Source organism: Symphalangus syndactylus, chromosome 5 (genome assembly GCF_028878055.3).
Source record: "Symphalangus syndactylus isolate Jambi chromosome 5, NHGRI_mSymSyn1-v2.1_pri, whole genome shotgun sequence".
NCBI classification, from domain to species: domain Eukaryota; kingdom Metazoa; phylum Chordata; class Mammalia; order Primates; family Hylobatidae; genus Symphalangus; species Symphalangus syndactylus.
The window spans coordinates 22,930,503-22,957,152 of record NC_072427.2 but is presented as its reverse complement, the minus strand read 5'-3'; the positions used below and the strand labels follow the sequence as shown (position 1 = coordinate 22,957,152).

The 26,650-nt window shown below is 41.7% G+C and overlaps 1 protein-coding gene across 2 annotated transcripts in view; it reads right to left on the bottom strand.

Moving 5' to 3' along the window:
* ADAMTSL3 (ADAMTS like 3) overlaps positions 1-26,650 on the bottom strand; it is a 385,342-nt gene that overhangs the window by 335,082 nt on the left and 23,610 nt on the right. For both annotated transcript variants that reach the window (XM_055277435.2, XM_055277434.2), the window contains exon 3: positions 711-830. In XM_055277435.2, coding sequence (XP_055133410.2) covers positions 711-830 — 120 coding nt within the window. The remainder of the gene's footprint in view (positions 1-710; positions 831-26,650) is intronic.

Genomic DNA, 26,650 nt, shown 5'->3' with positions numbered 1-26,650 from the left:
CATAAATTCAGGCTTTACCAGCTTTGCATTAGGCAAAGTTGAAACTCTCTGTTTCACCAAGTTGTGAGTGATTTCAAAGATGGATAATCTTAAATGCTATTATGGCATCAAGGTGAATTGAGGATGGAAGGGAATTACAACTTCCAGTGCTCAGCTTACACATGTCAGCCAAGCAAGGCCTTCTTCTCCAGTTAGCCTTCCTAAAATGATTTCAACACACACATACACACACACACACACACACACACACTCTCAGACATATGCACACACAGGCATACACACTGTGTTCCTTTCTGAAAAGTAATCTTGGGGAAAAAAAGCATGCAACATTGGTGCTGGTAAAAGAAATGAAGTAAAAGCTGAGGGCAAAGAAGTAACACGTAGGCAGAAAACAGAATTTTGGATAATTTCAGAATTGAATCATTAATGTGGTGATAGCTAAGATGAACAAACCCATCATATATTTCTGATGAAAATAAGAAAAAGTGACTTTTACACAAATGCAGAGAAAGAATTGCACCTTGTATAGGAAATTATATGCAAACATGGGTAATCCAGATGCTCTGGGATCTTTCGAGGGTGTCAAGGGTCTGTTGTACTTGTATTGCAAAGAGGAAAATATAGTTACTTTGAAGGTCTTTTAGAGACGCTGTTTCCTGACCACTGGCAAACAGTAAAGCCAAAGGTAGATCCTTGTCCAATGTTCTTACCTGGTCATCATAGCGATAAGTGAGGAACTGCTCCCCTGTTGTGTCTTCCAGAAAACTTCCCTGAGGAGAGAGTGCAAACTCGGGAAGGAAATAGGCTCCAGGAGATTTCTCAGCTGTGGTCTGAAAAACAAGATCATCTGGTCACAAATAAGACTCCAGTAAGGGCCCCCTGACAAGTGAAGTCCAAGAAGGCCATTCCAGGAGAATCCACCATTAAAAGCTGTACCAAGAAACAAAAAGGGAAGTGCCGTCTCTTGGCAAAGACCAAGGTGAGGCACACCAGGTGTGTCGGGGCATTGTTAGGCCAGGATATCACAGTGGCCCGAATCAAATTGGCAGCCGTGGCATTTATTCTCTGACACCTGCCTCTCTCCCCCTCCCCGCTACCTCTGCTCCCCATCTTCCAGCAATTCAGCCACAGAGTAGTTAACTTTGTCTTGTTGTTGCAAATCTATTGTTTTTAGGATTTTCTTTTATTCTTCCTTTCTTCCGTTTTCTCTTTTTTTTTTTTGGCAAAGGAGTGGGAAACAAAAATTTTCTCCCATACTACAACAAAAATGCACTTCACTGTAGAAACTTTAGAACATACAAATGAGCACAAAAGAAAATAAAATCACTCATAATCTTTTCAACCTGTAATAACCACTTTTAATTGTTTTGGTGTATTTCCTTTGAGACTTTTTCTTCATAATGCTTTGTTTAAAAATCCAAGCTTAAATAAACATGCATATTGTAGACTGTGTTTAGTTCATGGAAAGCTCATACCCCAGTCCGTCTTCATGCTGCTGATAACTACATACCCAAGACTGGGAAGAAAAAGAGGTTTAATTGGACTTAGAGTTCCACATGGCTGGGGAGGCCTCAGTATCATGGCAGGAGGTGAAAGGCACTTCTGACATGACGGCCACAAGAGAAAATGAGAGGGATGCAAAAGCAGAAACTCTTGACAAAACCATCAGATCTCGTGAGACTTATTCACTATCACAACAACAGTATGGGGGAAACTGCCCCCATGATTCAAATTATCTCCCACCGGGTCCCTCCCACAACATGTGGGAATTATAGGAGTACAATTCAAGATGAGATTTGAGTGGGGACACAGAGCCAAACCATATCATTCCACCCCTGGCCCCTCCAAATCTCATGTCCTCACATTTCAAAACCAATCATGCCTTCCCAACAGTCCCCCAAAGTCTTAACTAATTTCAGCATTAACCAAAAAGTCCACAGTCCAAAGTCTCATTTGAGACAAGGCAAGTCACTTCTGCCTATGAGCCTGTAAATTCAAAAGCAAGCTAGTTACTTCCTAGATACAATGAGGGTATAGGTATTGGGCAAATACAGCCATTCCAAATGGGAGAAATTGGCCAAAACAAAGGGGTTACAGGGCACATGCAAGTCCAAAATCTAGTGGGGCAGTCAAATTTTAAAGCTCCGAAATGATCTCCTGTAACTCCAGGTCTCATATCCAGGTCACGCTGAGGCAAGAGGTGGGTTCTCATGGTCTTGGGCAGCTCCACCCTTGTGGCTTTTCAGGGTACAGCCTCTCTCCCAGCTGTTTTCACGGGCAGGCGTTGAATGTCTGTGGCTCTTCGAGGAACATGGTCCAAGCTGTCAGTGGATCTACCATTCTGGGGTCTGGAGGACAGTAGCCCTCTTCTCACAGCTCCACTAGGCAGTGTTCCAGCAGGAACTCTGTATGGGGGCTCCAACCCCACATTTCCCTTCCTCACTGCTATAGCACAGGTTCTTCATGAGGGCCCCGCCCCTGCAGCAAACTTTTGCCTGGGCATCCAGGTGCTTCCATACATCCTCTGAAATCTGGGCAGAGGTTCCCAAACCTCAATTATTGACTTCTGTTGCAGGCTCAACATCACATGGAAGATGTCAAGACTTGGGGCTTCCACCCTCTGAAGCCACAGCCTGAGCTCTACATTGGCCCCTTTCAGCCATAGCTGGAGCAGCTGGGACACAGGACACCAGGTCCCTAGGCTGCACACAGCAAAGGCACCCAGGGCCCAGCCCACAAAACCACTATTTCCTTCTGGGCCTCCAGGTCCATAATGGGAGGGGCTGCCATGAAGGTCTCTGACATGCCCTGGAGACATTTTCCCCATAGTTCTGGGAATTAGCATTAGGCTCCTTACTACTTATGGAAATTTCTGCAGCCAGCTTGAATTTCTCCCCAGAAAATGGGTTTTTCTTTTCTATTGCATAGTCAGGCTGCAAATTTTCTGAACTTTTATGTTCTGTTTTCCTTTTTAAACTGAATGCCTTTAACAGTATCCAAGTCACCTCTTGAATGCGTTGCTGCTTAGAAATTTCTTGCACCGGGTACCCTAAATCTTCTCTCTCAAGTTCAAAGTTCCACAAATCTCTAGGGCAGGGGCAAAATGCCACCAGTCTCTTTGCCAAAACATAACAAGAGTCACCTTTGCTCCAGTTCCCAAGAAGTTGCTCATTTCTATCTGAGACCACCTCAGCCTGGACCTTCTCATTCATATCATTATCGGCATTTTGGTAAAGGCAATCAGCAAGTCTCTAGGGAGTTCCAAACTTTCCCACATTTTCCTGTCTTCTTCTGAGCCCTCCAAACTGTTCCAAGCTCTGCTTGTTACCCAGTTCCAAAGTTGCTTCTATATTTTCAGGTGTCTTTTCAGCAGCACCCCATTCTACTGGTGCCAATTTACTGTATTAGTCCAATTTCATGCTGCTGGTAAAGACATACCTGAGACTGGGAAGAAAAAGAGGTTTAATCGGACTTACAGTTACACATGGCTGGGGAGGCCTCAGAATCACAGCAGGAGGCAAAAGGCACTTCTTACATGATGGCGGAAAGAGAAAATGAAGGGATGCAAAAGTGGAAACCATTGATAAAGCCATCCAATCTTGTGAGACTTATTCACTGCCATGAGAACAGTATGGGGGAAACCTCCCCCATGATTCAAATTATCTCCCCCCAGGTCTCTCCCACAGCATGTGGGAATTATGGGAGCACAACTGAAGATGAGATTTGGGTGGGGACACAGAACAAAACCATATTACCTGGCATCTGAATCACTGGACATAAATCACAATGGTTGGAGTCTGAGGGGGTCAGAAAGGACACCCTCTTTGGGGGAATATGGCTGGGATATGATGACCCAATGGACTAGCTACCATCACACTACCACCCGCCTCCTGGGAGGGCCTGTCCAAGGGAAGATTGAGCAGGTAGAGGGTTTACCAGGATCATTGCTTTGATTGCTTCAAGGAGGAAAGTAATAAAGGAGACAGAATCTGCAGTGATTAGCCCCATCCAGTCAAAAATACGTGGATCTGTGACTATACCCCCGACTGGATACCTCATTCCCCCTGCTTGGAAAGAAATGAGTCAGAAATAAAGTAAGAGGCCACAGGTGTTACTCTAAGAAAATTGCTCTCTGCAAACAGGAGGAGCAGGGAATAAACATATTCCTCTGACACCTCTGCTGCTCCAATGGACTCATTCTCAAACTGCAGCAGGAACTATAGTTTATGCCAAAACATCCCTCTGAATACTGTGTTTTAGAAAGGAAAATCAACATCATTCTGTCAAGGAATATAGAAGAGATAACTCCACTAGACTAGATGGCTTAGATAGCACTAGGCTGTTAAAATAATTTGAAGATTTTCTTATTAAATTTCATTTATGTGAGAGATTTAGCACCACTATTGTTAATTGCTCTTACTGGCTTCAATCATCACTTTATTTTTTTTACTTTAATTTTTTTTAGACGGAGTCTTGCTCTGTCACCCAGGCTGGAATTGAGTGACGTGATTTCAGCTCACTGCAATCTCCGCCTCACAGGTTCAAGCAATTCTCCTGCCTCAGCCTTCCTAGTAGCTGGGATTACACGTGCCCACCACCATGCCTGGATAATTTTTGTATTTTTAGTAGAGATGGGGTTTCACCATGTTGGCCAGGCTGGTCTCGAACACCTGACCTCAGGCGACCTGCCCGCCTCGGCCTCCCAAAGTGCTGGGATTACAGGCATGAGCCACTGCACCCAGCCAGAATCATCATTTTAAATACCTAAAGAGACCTTAGAAGTCATGTAGGTCGCCAGGCGTAGTGGTTCACGCCTGTAATCCCAGCACTTTGGGAGGTCGAGGTGGGTGGATCATGAGGTCAGGAGATCGAGACCATCCTGGCTAACACAGTGAAACCCTGTCTCTACTAAAAATACAAAAAAAAAAAAAAATTAGCCAGGCACGGTGGCAGGCGCCTGTAGTCCCAGCTATTCGGGAGGCTGAGGCAGGAAAATGGCATGAACCTGGCAGGCGGAGCTTGCAATGAGCTGACATTGCGCCACTGCACTCCAGCCTGGGCAACAGAGCCAGACTCCATCTCAAAAAAAGAGAAGTCATGTAGGTCAAACTCTTTATTTTAAAAATGAGTAAACTGTAGCTCTGAGAGTTAGGAGACTTACCAATCACCAAATCTGACAGTGACTATTCCTGGCACACAAAAAAAGAGCAAGTGCAAAAGCCCTAAAATAGAAAGGAAGTCAGTGAGTTTGAGGAACAGACACAGGCTTACAGCCAAGGCTGGAACTTGTTAGTAGCCATGTGCCCATACCTGGACAGATCCATTTACCAGAGTGGAAGCAGTCAAAGATCGCCACCTTAAAACAGCTTCCCGCATATAGTGGACCTTCCAGTGTGATGCTTATATTTAGTTGACCATGCATTCAACACATATTTATTGAGCACCTAGTATATGCCTGGCACAGTTCTCAGTGCGATAGATACAATGAGGAACAACAAAGATCAGGTTCCTATTTTCATGGAGGTTACATCCTAGAGGTGGAGATACATAGTAAAATAAGCAAACAAATACATAAATAAGAAAACTAACATTCTAAGTTCTAAAGGAAATAAGATGATATGAGAATAATGTTGGGAGAGGACTGTTCAATTTTAGATAAGATGGTCAAAAAAGGCATCCATGGGAAGATAAGATTTCAGATGATACCTCAAACAGGAGAAGCCAGCTATGGAAAAAGCTAAGGATGAGTATTACCAGCAAAAGAAGAGCAAGTACAAAAGCTCCAAAGTGGAAAGGAAGTCAGTGAATTGGAAGAACTAGAGTGTGGCTGGATTCAGTGCGGACAAGTATGAGTGGCACGAAATGGATAAAGAAGGAAGGAAAAGCCACCCAAGACATTTAAAGCCTTATGGTAAGGAGACGGAGAACAACAGAAGAGTATTTAAACAACACTGACTGCTTTGTGGAGACTGAGCTAGAAGGAGGCAAAGTGGAATCATAAAGACTAGTTGGAAGGCTGTTGGTACTAACCCAGGTGAGAAGGGATGGTTCCTTGGACTGGGATGATGGCAGTAGAGAAGGACAGAGGTGCATGGATTAGAAGTAGAACCAACAAAGCTTTCTGATGAGGGAGGAAAAGGGAGGAATCAAGGGTGACTTCTGGGTTTTTGGCTTGAGCAATGGCTGTAAAGGAATTGTAATGGATGGATAGCCCTGAGGCAGAAACCGATTTGTTGGTGAGGATGGAGTCAATAGTTCTGTTTGAGTCATGTTAAGTTGGAGGTGTCCATAAAACATCCGTGTGAAGAGCTTGAGTTTGCCATTCAATATGCAAGTCCAGAGCTCAGAAAGGAAATCTGATGCTGGAGATAGGGATTTGGAAGTCATCACTTACATTTTCATAATGTATGTATGTATGTATGTATGTATGTATGTATGTATGTATGTATGTATATTTACATATATTTACACCCATTATACCAGAAAAGCCACTCCCTAGAGAAAGAGTTTGGCAGGCAAGAGGGCTTTGCCTGACACCCTCAATTCTAATATTTGAAATTAAGTAGAAGAGGAGGAGCAAGCAGAAGAGACTAAAAGTGAACATCAATTAGAGTAGAATAAAAAGGAAAAACCCCTATATTAGGTCATGGGAAGATTTAGCGTCGAAGAGAATAGTCAAGTGTCTTGAATGCTGCTAAGAAATTGAGGAAGATGAGGCCAGAGAAGTATCCCTTGGATCTAGCAACAGGGAAGTCAACGTTGACTTTGACAAGAGTAGTTATGGTGCAGTTTTTCTTAGAAAAATTGGGCCTTCCCTTAGGAGAAATGGCTGAGTTCACACACGGCTTCAGAAAGCAAGCATCATACCAAACATGCGTTTGCCATTTCCAGCCAGATGGAAGTTGACTTCCTAAATGTCAGGAAGACTCAGTGGCATGTGGCCCTTCACAGGATGGGGTGACCAAAGAGGTCAAGGCCCTTAAGTAGCAAAAGTTGGAGGGAAAGCAGGAGGAACAAGCCTGGATCAGGAAGTGTGCGATCTTCCCAGGGCACTGAGCCAGGACTAGGAGTGAAGCTGCCAAAATGCATCATCTCCACCAGCCACTGTCCACAGCTGCTGAGTCACCAGGGACGAGGTCAGGAGGAATCCAGACAGCACCTCTAGGGACTATGAATATGAGACTTGGGGATATAGCTGTGTCTCCACATCCCTATTCAGCTGAAGGATTTGACTTGAGCAGGAGGAAGCGTATATGGGATGGCTATTCAAGGACAAGAGATGAGCATTCTAGACCTTGATCTACACATTGTAAAGGGTCAAGAATAACTATGAAAGCTGGGTGAAAGTTCTGCTTGATTGTGATATTATGATATAATAGAAATATATATGTAGCCTCTGACTAAGGTTCCTGACATAGAGCTCCTAAAATCCTTGTAATTTTGTGAGCAATAGGGGCCATAGGAGAATCTTTTGTTCTACTACTTGGTCTTTGACTGCAGTTCCTGACACAGAGCTCCTAAGGCTTTGTGATTTCCTGAATGACAGGGGCATCTGACTCAGCCCCTAAATTCCTTGGAATTTCCTGGGTGCTAGAAGTATCTTTTGTTCTAATGAGGGGACTCTTGGTGGACCCCTGGATAGCCTCAGGATGGGGGCTGGTTGCCAGGGGAGCCAATCATGTGATTAGAGGGTTGGAACTTTCAGTCCTCACCCCCAACCTCTGGTGAAGGGAGAGGTGCTGAAAGTTGAGCTGATACCAATGGCCAATGAGGTAATCAACCACGCCTGGGTAATGAAGCCTCCATGAAAACTCATAAGGATTGGGTTCAGAGAGTTTCTGAGTTGGTGAACATATCTGTGTGCCTGGAGGTGGCACACCCCAACTCCTGCACTTGGGACCTCCTTCTAGACCTCACCCTACGTATCTCTTCATCTGGGCATTCATCTTTATCCTTTATTGTATCCCTTTATAAGCTAGAAAATGTAAGTAAAGTGTTTCATTTAGCTCTCCAAGCTGCTCGGGCAAATTAGTCAAAGCCAAGCAGAGGCTCAATTTATAGCCTGTTTGTCAGAAGTATTAGTGATAACCTATACTCAACCTACTGCTTGAGATTGGCATCTGAAGTAGGGGGCAGTCTTGTGGGATGGAGCCCTTAACCTGTGGGGTCTGATGCTATTTCTAGGTAAATAGTCTCAGAATTGAACTGAAATAGAGGATACCCAGTGGTGTCCAGTGAAGAATAGCTTTCTGTGTACAGAAATATCTCCACACAAGTGCTGTGTTGAGTGGAAAATAGAGAGTATGAAAAAACACTTTATTTTTTTGTTTTTTCCTATTTCTCAGATTGACGTAATGGGAAGAGAGAGAAGCAGGGGAGAAGAGGGTATTCCTAGAGTCAAGAGCAGAATTCAATGTGCCTCAAAAGTTAAGTAGTCACCAGTTAAAATAAACACAATGTGATTCCCATTGCAATTAAACACGCCAGTCTGAACACTTCTCCTGACCTGGTGTGAGCTCTCACACCCATCTCTCTCCAGAGCACAAACACAGCCAAATATCACATCGCTAACGTCTACAGAACCACGGTCAGTGAAGGGACCTAGCCTCTCTCCCACATGCCGTTGCTAAGCCATGTCACCGCACTCTGGATTGAGAGCCCAACTGCACGCCTTCCTGCCATTCACTTTCTCTTTAGATTTGGCATCTCAAGACTGTTTTAGATCTGGACTCCATTTATCAGGATATGCGGCACTCTCCCCCTGCTTCACGTCAGCCCAAATTTGTGGGGCATGCTCACAATCTGCATCCTTGTCACTGCTACAAACACTGAACAGGAATAGGGCTGAGACCTGAGCCCTCTACCTGTTCCTCATTTGCCATGCCGTCATCTTGGCCACTAAGGATTCAAGGAATACACTGTCAGATGCTTCAAATCTACACTGACAGACAACACAAGAAGGTAAGATGCTAGATGGAAGAACTGAGATTCCAACAGATTTTAACAGGTTGGGCAAAGGCTAAATGCCAAGAAGGCAAAGCCCTGAGCCATTATTGCTGGACTCTTCCCATGACACCAGCGCTTAGCCAGACACCACATAAGGTCACTGTGAGGAATATTAATGCACAGGTAGGCCTATCTCTATTAACAGCAACCAAAGCAGGGCGCGGTGACTCATGCCTGTAATCCCAGCACTTAGGGAAGCCGAGGCAGGAGGATCACTTGAGTCCAGGAGGTCAAGGCCGCACTGCAGTGAGCCATGATCATGTCACCACACTCCAGCCTGGGTGACAAACCAAGATCAGCCAGGAAGACTTTAGTATTTGAATGGGAAGTTAGGATCACTCCCACAAGTGAAAGGTCCCTTTAAATGTCAATATTCCATGAGTCAGGAAGTGCACCTTCCAGGCAAATCAGGCAGAATTCCCAGGCTCAACGCCAGCCACAGTCTGCAAGGGATACATTCTCTGTATTCCTCTGGGGCCTCAGGGGGCTGTTCCCCCTGGCCTGGAGGGCACATGGGACTTTACAGTTTGTAGCTTCCAAGGCCCATGAGGGAAAGTCAAGTTAACCAGCAGTACTTAAACTCAGTGCACCAAACACATCTTTCTTCAAAAAAAAAACCATCATGTACATTTGGTTCCTTGAACCTGAAACAAAAGTTAAAAAATAAACCTTCTGGATCATTTTGGTTTTTTAAGTAGAATGCAGTCATTATGAGACTTTTCAGTCTTAAGTGTCCAAAACCTTCCTGATGAAATATAAAATACATTTACTTTGGCAGGATTGGAAGGGAGGGTTAAAAGAAAAGGACTTTTCACATTTTTTTCCAAGATAAAAAAAATTATTTCTAGGGATTTAAGATTCTTTTTCTCTGTTTACCATCAATTAATTATATGTTCTTCTAATATTGTTCATTTAAGAGACCTAACATTTCAATAATATCTGGATACACCTCAGCCAAAATACCATGTAGTTTTGAACTTCAGCTTCACTCTGGGTCACATTTTCAAAAGAAATATGAGCCCCAGGCCCTTCTCCACCCCTCCTAGGTCAGTGAGGTGGGCAGGGCCTTGCGAGTGCCTCCCTTACTCAGAATGAGCTGTTTACATGGACAGGCTCCTTCCCCGAGTTTAAATCTATCACAGGAAGAATCTCTTTAGCAAACTGGAATTTTCATAGCACCACTCCTCCTTCAGCCACAAAACATGCATTTTCTCTGGAATTTTCTCTCTCCCTCTCTCTCCTTCCCTCCCCTTCTCAAAGACCCCCCCACCACACACACACACACACACACACACACACACTGCACACATACCACACACACAGAAAAAATACATAGCACACACTACATACACACACATACACAAACACATAACCACACATTACACATATACATACCACAAACATACCATACACAGAAAACACACATACACAAACACATATAACACACTACATACATACACCACATACCATACACACATGCACATACACAATCACATACCACACATTACACATATACACACACACCACAAACATACCCCCACACACACCACACACTATATATACACACACACTACAAATATACCACACATACACCAAATACCAGATGTACTCACACACCACACACTACACACCTAACACATACAATGCACACACACCACATACTACATACATACAAACACACCAAACATACTCCCCACACACCATCCATACACACCACACACCACACATACACACACATATACCACACACTACACACATACACACACCACAAACATATCATGCACATATCATGCACATCACATACTACATACATACACACACATACATACCTACACCACAAATATACCCCCCACACACACACCACACATACCACACACACCCCACACACACTACATGCATGCACACGCCACAAATACACCAAATACATACACACCACATAGCACACACACTCTCACATCCCTAATTAGCATTGGCAAGCAGGGCCCAGAGTAATTAGTGAAAAGATCTTGCTAGAACACATCTCACCTTTCAGTTCCCCAAAAGGAGAAAACCTAAACATGGAGTTGTATGACTTCTCTACATATCTGAACGTTCTTTAGTGCTCAGCACTGGGCTTTACACATGGAAGACCTTCAGTAACTAACATCTTTCCTAGGAAAGCCAGCCCAGGTTGGCCCTCTCCCCGCAGAGCCTGCATGCCTGCTGTCTGAATATTCTCTGCACCACAGAAGGCCCAAATTCTCTGGCTGAGTAGCATGCTGGCATTTCACAAGGGGTTATTTAAAAACTCGACTATTCCTCCGAATGGGGAGCGGAAAGAAAGCCTTGCCCTGCCAATATACACAATGCAGATCCTCTTTCCCTAGAGCCCGCCCCCCAAAAATTTTACTTAAGAGTCCATTTTTCAAGACCTTGAAGTAAGCTGACCTATTGGAAACAGCCTCGATTAGCAAAATGTCACATGGAAATAAGTCTACTTTAAAGTTCCCCAGGAAAAAAACTGAAAATAGTATTCTATAAACAGGGCTCCACCGCTAGAGAAAAAAATGAGGTGTTTGTCTCAAATCTTGATAAATTGTAAACTCCCTACCTCACTCTCCGCCAGCCTCCCCCTCCTCCTGGTCTAGCCACTCGGTGAGGGGTGACACCATTCCCACCAAAGCACTCAGGAGAGAAGAGAATGCTGGTTATTTGTTATTCGAGGGGCATGAGTCACTGTTGGTGAGAGGAAGTGCTGTTGGTGAGAGCCACCAGAAAAAGTGCGGTGCAGAAGTGAGGTGTTTTCTGGTGGATCTTGGTCTTTCCCAAAAATCGCTTCCACGCCCTGACAGGAATTCCATGTTGAAGAAGAACATGCTCTCAGGGCCCCATCTAGGCAGTGGAATCTGCACTTTGATCCTCAAGTGAAGCATGTATTTTCCCACAGCCTCTTCACCACTAACACTCATCATTATCTCTCTGGCAGAGAAAAGGCATCTTTGTCTTTTAAATTAAGTACAAATAAATATTTTATGTTACCCAAATGGTTGCGGGGGGAGAATCTCAAAAGCATGGAGTGTTAGGTTAATTCTTGGGGTTCACAGGGCCCGTTCAATCACTCAGCATATGTTTATTAAGCACCTACTATGTGCCAAGTACTGTTTTTGATACTGAGAGTTCAACAGTCAACAAAACAGACAAGAATCACTTTTCTCAAGGAGCTCATATTCTAACTTGGGGAAGCAGAAATAAACACAACAGAGAAGTAAATTGTATACTATGTCATATGGGAAAAGGAAATCCAAAGTGCCGGGGGATGGGGTATAAATTGCAGCTTTAAATAGAGTGTTCAGGGCAGACCAGAGTAGGTCTAGGTTCCTTAAAGAATCACTTTTTTTTTTCTGATTATCTAAACTGACAAGTTGGATCTTGCCATCTTCCTTGGAGATTTCAAAGGGTCTACACTATCTAGGAACCTGGCTGGGACCTGCAGGACTCTGGAGTCCATCTGCCTCTACCCAAGGCAGTAGAGCGACCCTTTCCTCCTTGGTCTAAGTACTCTGCCTCCACAGCCCTCCAGCTCCAGCCTGGCCAGGCCCAAGCATGGCTGCTCCCCAAGCACCTCCTGCCTCCTGGACCAGCGGGGGCCTCTGCCATCCTGCTGTCCCTGGCTGTTCTCCTGGCCATGCTTCTGCCCAGTGAGACATAGCCCAACAATGCTCACACCTATAACACCAGTGCAACCGACATATGCAGAAAACATCCACATGTCAACAACTGATTAATTATGCAGACATGATGTTCTTGTTGCCAACCTCAGAGACCATTACTGAGTATCAGACAAATCTGTGTAAATTCTCACGCATGCATTTGCGTTAATTCAGTAGCAAAAAAAATAAAAAAGAAGAAAGAAAGAAAAAAAAGCGTTACCAGCTCTTCCCAATTTGGCAATGAGACACCACCCAACCTGACAAAGTCCAGAAACACGTCGGGGACATATTCATGTTTATTCAAGGTCTTTCTCACCCCTACAGCTTTATTTCTTTCAGGAAACAGCTCGTCTGTGTGGCTGAAATCATGCAGGCTTTCAAAATGCAGCCTTCCAAGAGAAGAAAAAGACAGAAATGTGCTGTTTGCACATACTCCGAAAAACATTTATATTCATCATAAGCTGGTTTGTTTTTCTAAGCTTTTCAGGGCAGGAAGTGTTCAGTGCGAACACATCAGTGGAGCTGCCAGGTTTGCTGTTTGGATGCTCATGGCTTTCAAAACTTTTTTTTTTTTTTTTTTTTTTTTGAGACAGAGTCTCGCTCTGTCGCCCAGGCTGGAGTGCAGTGGTGCGATCTCAGCTCACTGCAAACTCCGCCTCTCGGGTTCATGCCATTCTCCTGCCTCAGCCTCCCGAGTAGTTGGGACTACAGGCACCCGCCACCACGCCCGGCTAATTTTTTGTATTTTTCAGTAGAGATGGGGTTTCACTGTGTTAGCCAGGATGGTCTTGATCTCCTGACCTTGTGATCCACCCACCTCAGCCTCCCAAAGTGCTGGGATTACAGGTGTGAGCCACCGTGCCCAGCCTCAAAACTCTTAAACAAGCAAGATGATAGGAAGACAGAGATTTAGAGTCAGGGTGTCTTTGTTCAATGTATATAAAATGGCATCACTTTCATTTCTATAAACCACAAAAAAAAAAATCCTTGGGGGTTAGCAGAACATATTAAAAGACTTCTTAAAAACAAAAGGTGATGCTTTTACAATATTAAGAGGCCAACATCAACCCCTGCAATACAATGGTAATGAAGCCATATTGGAGTCATAAATCAGCAGGAAAAAAAAAAACTGTTACAAACATACTATCTTTTGTTAAAAGAAAAAAAAAGAAGAATGCAAACTACAGTCTCTGATCCAAGCAGTGTGTTGGGTGCGATACTGGTTTCTGACTTTAAGTTGGCATATTTTAAGGTATACTTTAAATTTCTTAATATATGGAATTATGAATACTTTTCTTTTGGTTGTTTAAAACATCATCATACCATTCTATATTTATTTGACATGAAAATGTCACTTGGAGGCTGGGCGTCGTGGTTCACACCTGTAATCCCAGCACTTTGGGAGGCCAAAGCGGGCAGATCACTTGAGGTCAGGAGTTCGAGACCAGCATGACCAACATGGTGAAACCCGTCTCTACTAAAAATACAAAAATTAGCTGGGCATGGTGGCAGGCGCCTGTAATCCCACCTACTCGGGAGGCTGAGGCAGGAGAATCGCTTGAACCTGGGAGGTGGAGGTTGCAATGAGCCAAGATCGCACCATTGCACTCCAGCCTAGGCAACAACGAAACTCCATCTCAAAATAAATAAATAAACAAAGAGAAGAAAATGTAACTTGGTTTTGGGTTTGAATAAACATTGGATTCATTGGTAGCAGATATCTGGAAAATCACACAAACTAGACAAACTTGGAGACACTGGACATCTGTTATAATATATTGGGGATGGCTGCTCAAATTTCAAAAGGGAGCCAGACTTGCAGTTGGGAGCCCAAGTGCCCAACCCACCTCTGCAAGAAAGTGACCATATGGCTCCTGACACGACCTTTCAGGTCTCCAGGTCTTAGTCTCCACACTGCTAAAGGCGGGCATCATATTAGATGAACTCCAAAATCCTCCACAGCGGAAGGAAAGCCAGGCAGGAGGATGAAGGTGCAGTAATTTTGTCTCTCTACCTTATATTTTTTAATTACCAAAGTAATACCATTGATGTGAATTTAGAAAAAAAGTTGCCTGAGGAGAAAAATACCCAGCAGTCAAAAAATAAAACTCTGGTATCCTTTGTCATGAAAATCATTGCATTTTCTTAAATCAAAAGGAGGTGCAGGAGAGAAAAACTGCACAATGCCCCTTCACTGACTCAGAGCCCTCAGATAGAGCCACACTCAGCTCAGTGATAAAAGGAAAATGTAGAATAACTTCATGATAAAAGAATCAACATTGAACACTAGCTTATTTCTTCATCCCACTGCTACTGGTGAGAGGAGGCAGCTTGCATATTTTGACAAGGCATATTTGTGCTCCCAAGGCTTCAGTTTCCTAAAATAATGTATATGATAGTGTTCTTTAAACTGTAAGAAGCTGTACAAATGTATGATATTATGATTGTTGTAATCACAAAGTTCTCAAGGCAAGGTTTTAACGTAAGCCTTAGTACTACTGTACAAGCATGCGTCTTGTCTGGTGCTAGCCATGAGAGACGGAACAAGACACTCCATGCTCCCATGGAACTCACTGTCTGGGATTGGGTGTGGAATGAGAAACAGACAAGCAAATAGGCAATTCTGAAGCTATGTGACAAGGACTATCAAAGACAGGGAAGAACAGAGTGCTAGGGGGGCACAGGAGCATAAGTGTCACACATGGCTTTACAGAGGCAATGACCACAAAGCTGAGATGTAAAGAACAGGTAGGAATTAGACAGAAAAATAGAGAGGACAGAGGAACAGACCTTCTAGAACAACAGGGGCATAATGAACAACATAGGCAAGGACAGGAGACAGAGGGCAACACAGCTAAGGACAGGAGACAGGGGGCAACACAGGCAAGGACAGGAGACAGGGGGCAACACAGCTAAGGACAGGAGACAGGGGGCAACACAGGCAAGGACAGGAGACAGGGGGCAACAGTCCAAGTTGCATGAACGGTGTGTAGCTCTGCAGAGCTGGATTCCACAATGTGGGGGAAGTTGGGAGAAGAGAAGTTGGAGAGGTAGGCATAGGGTGGATCCTGAAAGGGGTCTGGAAGGCAGAACATGAAGTCCGTGTTCATCCTGAAGAAGCGCTGGAGAGATATTAAGTAGAGAAGTGAAATTATTATTATGAAGAATGGATGGGAGGGTAAGTGATACAGAAGGCAGGGAAACTAGTGAGGCCACTGTAACATTCCAGGAGACAAATGATGGGGCAACGAGGATTGAGAGGAAAATGAACCAGAACAAAGTAACATATCTCAGAACTCAAGAAAAAATTATCCTAATATATTTAAAATATTGGGACAAGTGGCAAAGTTTCAGACAAACTATGTAATTAACCAAAACTGACTCCAAATAGAAGAGGAAAATCTCAATAGTCCTTTAACCAATAAAGAAATGGAATCTGGTTTTTACATTCTTCCCATAAAGAAAAGAATACAACCACAAGGTTTTAGAGGTGTGTCCTACAAAACATGTGTGCTCTACACAACATTCAAAGTATAAATAATTCTCATCTTTTAAAAAAATCTCTTTCAAAGAATAGTAAAAGAAAGGAATACCCAATAATTCATCTTATGAGTTTATTCTGATCTTGAAAACAAAACCAAATAAGAAAAATAAAAGAAAAAAATCACACATCAGTCTCACTCTAAAATGAAGGCAAATTTCTAAATAAAAGATAGACAAAATAAATCTAACATTATACAAAAATAAACCATCAACAGTAGAATGAATCAATAAATCGTGGTGTATTTATACACTGGAATACAACAGAGCAGTAAAAATGAGTGAGCTCAGCTTCACAGGTCAACAGAGATGAAATTTAAAACTACAATACTGAGCAGAATAGACAAGGTATGATTTCATTTGTATAAAATCCAAAACGGTGACAGCAACAAATGATATATTATTCAGGGATACATACTCAAATGGTAACTATAAAGATAAGGACGTATAAAAACAAAATTCACCTTTGCTGTGCTTACAACTGAGCAGAGAGTAGGAGAGAGTAAGGAAAAGTCATACAAGAAGCTTCACAGGTATTGATAATGTTCCATTTCCCAAGCTCCATGGTAGGTACCTACATGTTCACTATGTCATTATTACTGAGCCATCTTACGTATTGTTGTGCAATTGGGCACTACACAAATTTATATGGCCATCTTCCTTTAAACATCACGTTATATGAATTCTTTTGTATATACATTTTATAATAAGTTTTAGGCCAGGTGCCGTGGCTCACACCTGTAATCCCAACACCTTGGGAGGCCAAGACAGGTGGATCACTTGAGCCCAGGAGTTCGAGACCAGCCTGGGCAACATGGTGAAACCCCGTCTCTACAAAAAATGCAAAAACAAAAACAAAAAAATTAGCCTGCTGTGGTGGCACACACCTGTAGTCCCAGCTACCTGGGAGGCTGAGATGGGAGGATCGCCTGAGCCCAGGAGGTGGAAGCTGCAGTGAGCCAAGATCATGCCACTGCACTCTAGCCTGGCGACAGAGCAAGACCTTGTCTCAAAAAAAATTAATTTTGTTTTAAATCAGGCATGTATGTGTGTGTGTGTGTGTGTGTGTGTGTATGCATGTGTATACTTAACACTAGATACAGTTTTTTTTGTATCAATGAGAAAGTGGTGAATTATTTAATAAATTCTTCAGCTCAATAGATAGATAAGGAGGAGGAAAATGAGTAAACACAGATCCTCCCTCAATGCACCTAAAACAATTCCATAGGAATAAAAGAACGTAAAGGTTAAAAATATATAAATATATATAATTTCACTATTTTCTAGAATTAAGAATTGCAAAAAAAAGAGTCTGTTATCAATCAGATTGTTTTCCCATTATGAGTTACTTTTCTTTCATGTGGAGTTTTTGAACATATTTGTAACAGCTGATTTAAAGTATCTGTCTAATATGTCCAACATCTGGCTTCCTAAAAGACAGTTTTTATTAACTGCTTTCTTTTCATGTTATGGGCCACACTTTGCTGTTTCACTGTGTGCCTCATAACGTTTGGTTGAAAACTGGACAGTTTAAATAACGTAATATGGCAACTCTAGAAATCTTTGCATCTTCCTCCTTAGAAGTTAGAAATTTTACTGATTAAGTATATGTCTCAGTATGTGTCTTTTCTCATCAGTCCTGACTGTAAGCCAGAGAGTACATCCTTTGAGATACAAGTCTTCCTTCATTCAAGGAAACTTTCTAACAGTTGTTTCATTATTGCCTCTTCTCCATCCATTCCTTTCCTCCTGCTGCTTCTATTGTTTGAACATTAAGGCTTATAAAACTGTTCTCCAAGTCTCTTAGCTTTTCCCTCATGCTTTACACTTTGTGGTTTTCCACTGTGTTAGATGGTATTTCCTCCACTTGGCTTTCCTTCAACTCATCCACTGAATTTTTGCTTGGAAAATCTCATTTGATTTTTAGTTTAAGAAAGTGGTATTGGGCTGTAGTGGAATCTCCTTACATACTCTTAGTTGGTGGCTGTTCCAGTTTTCCTCCATCCCTGCCATCAGTACTGTTTCAATAAGAGCCGTCTGTTCTGGATATATGGCCTGTTATTCCTCCTTCTGGCTGCTAGGCCCCCTAGGTGTGCTGCTTTCATATTCTTTCACATACAGAATCTAAGAAGTAATATTGAAGGATATTTTGAAATCATATGTAGCTTATCAGTATGTTAACGGGGAGAGGGATAGCTGTAGGCTATGTAAAGATTAAACTCTACATTGGTTATCTCCTTGCATGCAAAAGAGGACAGAGGACGTCACAGCTAGCTGTGGTCTGAGTGATGGCAGGAAAAAGATAGGGCAAGATATACTGATCCCACCTCTTCCCAGGAAGTCCTAAGAGCTGCACTGTTCAGTAGAGTAGCCAGTAGACACACATGGCTATTGCACATTCTAAATGCAGCTAGTCTGAATTGAGATGGGCTGAAAATGTAAAATAAGTACTTGATTTCAAAAGACTTAGTAGGACAAAAAGTAATGTAAAATATCTCATTTAGAATTTTCATATTGATTACATGTTGAAATAATATTTGGATATATTAAGTTAAATGAAATATGTTACTAAAATTAATTTTCACTTGTTACTTTCAACTTTATTTTATTTTATTTTATTTTAGAGACAGAGTTTCACGCTGCAGCCCAGGCTGAAGTGCAGTGGTACAATCATAGCTCACTGCAACTTCAAACTCCTGGGCTCAAGGGACTCCTCCACCTCAGCCTCCTAAATAGCCAGGACAACAGGTACCTCCACTATGCCAGCTAACTGTTTGTTTATTTGTTTGTTTGTTTGTTTGTTTGTAGAGACAGAGTTCTGCTGTGTTGCCCAGGCTCATCTCAAACTCCTCAACTCAAGCAGTCCTCTCATCTCAGCCCCTCAAAGCCCTGGAATTACAGGTGTGAGCCACTGAACCCACCCCTTTTAGCTTATTTTAATATAGCTACTAGAAAATGTACAGTTATATATGTGGCTTGCATCACTTTTTTATTGAACAGTGCTGCTATATAGGATCCTGGAGTAGTTCTTACTGCCCTAAAAGTTCTGAGGAGAAGGAAAGGCACTGATTTAAGTCAGGCAAGTGTTTCCAATACATTTTACTCACCAAGATGCAGTCTTTGGTTCAAGACTAAGGAGATGATACCTAAAGGGGCTTCACAAAAGAATAATCAAGACCTCATGGCATTGCAGACTCCATACCTAAGAAGGGATCCCACCCACACATCAATTATTAGCTCTGCCACCAACCTCAAACCACTGTGAAAAGACCTAACTGCAGGAACACAACATAGAAGAATCCCACAATTAAATTGAACAACTAAATCATTTGATTCCTGAGCAGGAAGCCATAAAACAGCACAAATGTTCTAACTGCAATGTTATGCATAACCCAAGACATGAAGCTTCTTCCATTTCTTCCATTTTTAGCAGCTGCAACTCAAGCATAATTCAAAGTGTGACTATATCTATTTCTGACACTTAGATGATATCTCATCGTTACCACAAATCTGTTTGTCCCCTCCCATAGCAAGTCGCTGCCCACAGTAAAACACTGACCAATATGATTGGTTGTGTTCAGGAGTAAGTGAAATGCAAATGAATCACAAAGCTGCTTGTGAGAAAACCGGTCTATATCCTTCTTTAAAAACAGCTTAGTTTTGATGAAAAGCGTCTTTAAGTGTTCAGAAGGAAAAATGGTGTAGCTGCTTGCCTGCATCTACTCAGAGGTCTGTGACAGGTTGTAAAAGAGAGACGTCTGCTACTTGGCTTAGGGCAGAAACCCAGGCTGTGGAGAAGAGGCCAGACCAGGAGGAAGGAGGAGGGAGGACAAGCTAGCTGCCAGCAAGAGGCTGGAAAGAGCCCATCGTGGGGTTTCTCCACATACCGGGGGAAGTCACAGGGAAAGGCAGTTTCATATTCCTGGGGCCTCACTTTCATTTTGCTGTCCTCAGGGAAGATAAAAGAGAAAGAAGAAACAGCTACCTTATTAAATGACTATGACATGCCAGGCATCTACTAGATGCTTGGCATAGTTTATCTAAATTAATCTTACATCAACCCTGCACAAGGAAGTTAATATCATCTCCATTTGAGAAAGAGGGAAAGAAATGAGGTTCTGGAGGTAAAGAGAGCTGTCTAATATCACAGTTAGAATGTGGCAGAGCCCATTGGAAAACTCATTCATTTCCTCTTCCCAGAGCCATACAGGATATAAAATAATTTTCCTTTGGGCAAAAAATAAATGAAGTTAAACATTTAGAAGAAAATATAAGAGGAAATATTTGTGGCATCAAAGTAAGAAGGGATTTCTTTAAAAAGACACACAAAAAGGCAAACTATAAGAGACAAGATCAGTAATCATCCTTCCATTCACTGCTTCAACAAATATGTTTGAACATCTGACAGTTGTCACACACTGCCCCAGGCACCTAGGATACATCACTGAACAAAAGAGACCAAAAGCCCTGCTGTCCATGTCCAAGAGCTTATATTTCTAGAGAGAAACTACAATAAATACAAATAAACATTTTTGTTCACCATTAAAGATAAAAAAATACAGGCCAAAGACTGAGAAAAGGTATATAATCAACAAAGAATTTGTATCCAGAATACATAAATGATGTGTACAAATTAAAAGAAGGAAAAAACAAAAACAAAAAAACCCTTAAGGGCAAAAGAATAAGCAATTCACAGAAGTAGAAAGGCAAACGCCAGTAAACAGGAAAAGATGGGTATTTCACTAGTAATTAGGGCAATATAAATTATAATACTGAAGAGATACCATTTTATAACTATGAACTGGCAAAAATGAAAAAGCCTGACAATATCAAGTACTGAAGATAATATGGTACAACAAGGATTCTTAATTGTTCAGTTAAACTATACATTGTTGCCATATTTTACATAATAATTTTTCCAATAGCTAGTAAACCTGAAGATGGGTGCATCACCTCCCCCAGCAATTCCACTCCTAGGTATAGACCTTAGAAAAATGAATGTATATAAAGAAGATATATAGAATTGTTTGTAAAAAACAAAATTGAAAACAACTAAATGTACAACAGGAGAACAAAGAATTTTGATGTCTTCATACAGTGAAATACTACACAACAGTGAAAATAAGTGAATTAAAACTAAATTTAACAACATGAATAATCTCACTAACATAATGCCCAGTAACTGAAGCAAGTTACAGAATACTCACAGTATAATTTTACTCATATAAAGTGGGTTTTTTGGTTTGCCTTTTTTTCCCCCAGAGATGGGGTCTTGCTATGTTACCCAGGCTGGAGGGCAGTGGCTATTTACAGGTACAACTATGGTACACTACAGCCTCAAACTCCTGGCCTCAAGTGATCCTCCTCCCTCAGCCTCCCAAGTGGCTGGAACTTCAGGTCCTAGCCATTTATATAAAATTTTAAAAGTACAAAACAACAATGTATATTTTGTTTAGAAATATGTAGCAAAAGTATAAAGAAAAGGAAAGGAATTATAAACTTAAAATTCAGAATGGTCATTTCCCTCTGAAGACAAAAGGGAGAGAAAAAGGAAAATGTGGCTAGGGTTTTGTGTTGACAAAGTTTTATTTTGTAAACTGGGAGGTGGTAAATGTGTGTGTCTGTATTATTTATTTAATCCATTTAATTATTAACAAACTAAGCAGAAATCTCCAAAAACTTATAATATCTATGAGACATAAGCAAGGATGCTCAAAAGATAAATTAATGTTATCCTTGATAGGTTGTAAACAAGTAGTAATCTTTGCTTCAGGTTTCAAATCTACTATGAAGCTCTAAGGGTGGAATACCAACGTGAAGTTTTTAGCTGGGGACATATGTATGGCCTAAAATACTATTATGCAAGGGAGAAAACATAAATGTTTTTACTAAAAGCAGAATGAGAAAACAAAGCAAAATGATTAAGTGTCAGGCTGTCAAAGACTAAGCCAGATCTTTAAGATGTCTTAGGGAAAAACACAGCTGTATGAGAAAACAATAGCAGCTCCTATATGAGAAGCTCAGGTTTTGAAAGTATGAGACAAGTGTGGAAAGGGCCATGGAATGGAGCGCTACTGACCTTAGAGAATGAGGGTGTGAAGGAGGCGCTGGGTACAGTACTGGATGGACAGGGATTCCAGATGCAACGAGGCTGCCAGGAACTGTTCTCTGCTACTTAGGTCCTGTTGCCTACTTACCTCCTCAATTTGATGTGGACTTCTTCCAGACAGATACCATATGCTCAAATGAGTCCTCATTATGTCCCAGGATCTGCTCTAGATTGTGTGAGGGGCCCAAAGGTAAAATAGACATAGACCTCAAGGAATGGGGAAGAAAAGTCAAATGGGAAGTCCAACGAAGGAGAAAAGACATGTGTAGAAATAATTACATGGTGGGATACAAAAACGGGGAGATGTATGCCAGTGGGAGGATCGGGAAAGACTTTGTGGATGTCTTGAGTGTTGAAGGATAGCCAGGATTAACAACAGAGGGGCAGGGAGGAAGGACTGAGAGGAGGGGAAAATAGGAAGAGGAAAGCATGGGGCAGTGCAAGTTCAGTTTGACTACAGCCTGAATACACAATCGGCCACACTATTTGGAGGAAACAACAAGCCACATGCAAGGACAAAGTAAAAACTCAGCAATACCTATCTTGATGGCTGCACACAGAAGGTCTGAGCAAGTATCAACCATCTTTCATTCTCCCCACTAATGCTAGTTTCATCTTGGCTCAAAGGAATGACCAGTTTTGTTGAGCCAATGCCTTAAATTGAATTTGTGGCCAAAGTCCAAATATTTCCAAGTGAATTTCCTTGTACTCTTAAACCTCTGAAAAACATCAGGCAAGCTTTGATGGCCTGCCTGGGATGTCTTTCTCACCACTAGGCAGTTTAGTCCACCAGACAATAGGCTGGGTAATCACCCAGGGAGAAAAGTTGATGGGAGGCAAATCAGAATAGAGTCACATTTCTTTACGAGTTATAAACAACACATTTTTGTAACTGAAGAAATAAACATAGCTCACTTCTGAGAAAGCAAACATTTGTAGGAAAGTCATTAGATGACATCTGCTCTCTAATGGAAAATTTAAGGAAAACAGTATGATTCAGGCCAAGCCAAGGGAAACACCAATTAGTATTATTTAGACTACGGCACTATCATGCTTCCCTGTACAATAAACAAACACTGAATCTCCTTACCCTTTAACACCAATGTTCTCCCATGAGACACCAACTTAGTTCCTCTTCCAATATACTAGTCATCAATCTACTCAGCCATTTGTGCCAACAGCAAGGACAAGTGACATTGGTAGGCTCTTCTGGCAGACCTAACGTATCTCAGAGAAAAAGGATTAAAAGAGATGGAATAGAAGAATGGGATGGTGAAAGAGTGACATAAGACAGAGAAAGAGCAAAGGTAAATGCATCTAAGGTAGTGTGACAAGTAGAGTTCCCTACCTGCTACCTTCTGGTCTGGATACCACAGGTTTTCCAGAACAAGACATCTGGTGAGCTATAGGTGTAGATCTGCTATTAGTTCTGACCCTCACTTGTCCTATGAACCATGGGCAGGTCTGTCTCAGGCTCCATGATCTCTGATGTTCTCTTTTTCCCATCCCTGAGTCTCTAAATCAACTGGCCAATCATAAATTATGCCAGAGAGAATACAGAGAAGCCTGCTACATACAGCCAAGAGCCCTCTCCCAGGGTCACAGAGTCAAGATGCCAGCATTCAGGTAACTAAGATACCCAACCGTCTCTAGCCAGAAACCGTTCAAAACGACCGAAGAAAAACAGAACAATAGAATATCAAAAATAGTTCTGAAATTGGAAACAATGCCAACTATACGACACAAATTTTAAGGCGTTTTTGCTAGATCAAGTACAGGTAGGATCAAATAAAAAAAGAAGTCACTGAGGACAGATTTTTAAATGTCCATTCTTAGGAAAAGAGGAGCAATGTTACGGGGAGTAAATAAATAAAATTCTAGAAGTATCCTTGATATGGAGGGTTAGCAGCTGAAGACCACGACAGGGCACAGGGGAGACGGGAACACCTTCACTTGAGGTCTCTCTCTTTCTCTTACCATGCACCAACAGCAGTTAGGGAAATTGGGAAAGCAAGTGGACCACACCCAATGTCAGTCTGTAGTTAGGGCTGTCCATGACCCCATCTTCCACAGCCAGCCCTTTTAGACTGCTTTTCAAACTATTTAATGCACAGGCACTAACCAGAGAAATGTCAGCCAGAACTATTGATATGTCTAGGCTGGCAAATATTTGCCTAACATTAATCCCAAATCCATTCTTGATCATCTTAAAGATGAATTTCTAGGGCACAAAAGCAAACAATGGCGGATCTATGGTAGCCATTAGTGCTGCTCGCTAAATATTTTCAGTTATCCTCCTGGGTCCATGATAGAAGTGCACGACCCCACCCCTTTGAAGTTGAGTATGTCCACATGACTTATTTTAACTAACAAAATATAAATGACGTGTCACCTCTATTCAGAAGTCTTTAAGATCAAGCACCCAATTTGCCACATTTTCTATTTTCCTCTGACATGGAAATCTGCAACGTTTCAGATGGCAACAGCACTGAGGAGAAATGTGATAGATACGTAAATGAACAAGAAAAAATCCTTTCTGTATTATGTCACTAAAATATTTTGATTATTTGTTACTGAAGCATGATCTAGCCTATTCTAGCTGGTATCAGATCCAAGGAAAAGTGTGCCTCCCAAGTTTGGGGAATACTGCAAATAGTGATAGGGCTATTGCAAATGCTTATTCAAGAATATGTAAACAGGAATAAAACCAACTTGAAAACTATGAGAATCTGTAGCATTAAAATAATAATAACAATCTGTAAGAGAAAATTTTTTAAAATTTTATTCTAGAAAATAAACTAAATTTTGGATAACATTTGCTTTGAACTCTTAAGGAAATTAAAGAAAATATGATTTTTGAAAAATAAGACAGGAATAATACCACGAACAATATCTTATTAAGACAAAATTTGAAATTTAAAAAAGAGCTGGTATTAAAAAAAGAAAGGAAATAATGTCTTAAAGCACCAGAAAAGGTACAGAGCAGAAATTACATTACAGAAAATTAAGAGTCAGTTAAGTGGCAGATCAGTGTGAGAATTAGGAATAAAAAGGAAAACACAAAAATTATAAAAGATGATTAAAGAGTACAATATCTACATACGGAAAATTGATGATCTTAAAGAAGGGAACAGAAAAACTAAAAGAGAAGAAAAGATATTTAAAGACATACTAGAAGAAAACATTCCTAAGTCAAAAAAAAAAAACAACTAAAGTGTGCCAATCAAAAATCAGAACCCAGTCATATCTTAGTAAAAGTATCGAAATTATCAAAGATTATAAAAAAAGAATCTTGGATTATGGACAAAATGGTGTACACTCATGTCCCCCTTGCCCATCACCCAAATACAACTAAACATCCTGGACATAATCGCACAAACAATCATAAGAAGAGCCTCTGAAAAGTAAAAAGAAGAGAAAAGACTGGCTAGGAACCTCAGAACTTAAGGAACAATATAGTGGTGGGTTCACTGGGTTTTCCTTTCACATTCCATACGTTCTGGACTGTGTGCTAGAGAACACTGCAAGTCATAAATGCCAACAAGCAGAGACAAAAAGGAAAGAAAAGCCTGCTCTCTCCAGTCAAAGGACTAGGAGACAGCCCAGCACAACAAACATCTTTTTGACAATAACCCCCTTACATCAGCCAAACACCATGGATGTCTTCCCCAACTCCTGCCCAGCAAAGAGTGAAAAGTCTGAATTTCTACACCCTAATAAGTGGTAGTGGACACTCTGGGACATGCTACCCTCCCACCAATGGTGGCATGGTGTCAGCAAAGACCAAGTGAGGACTTTGGACTCCCACCTTAATCCTGGTAATAATGGGTAACACAGAGGGACACTCCCCTTACCCACCGCTGGACAATATCTGCTGAGATGAAGTGAGAAGCCTGGACTTCCACTCTTACTCAGGTGGTGCTCCTCTCACTCACAAATAGAGTGGGGGCTGGGGAGGCAAAACTTGGAGAGAAGGGAGCTGGAGAAAGGAAATCCTTAAAACTGCACATAAAGCTCTAGGCAGACCCCTAACCAACTCACACATGAAACTGACCAGAATTAACAATGCAAAAGGTTTGAGAACTGAACTACTGTGTGGAATACCATTGCATATGAATGAAGCAGACCGGAGTAGCATTGCAGGGCACCAAAAATTAAACTCTTACAACTATGGCCTACAAAAGGAGGCAGGGACCTACATACTAGATCTAAACAAGATCACTGTCTGCTGAAATAGAAGATTGATTTAAATTGAATCAAATAAGATCCAGAGTCTCATAATACTCAAAATGTTTAGGATATAATT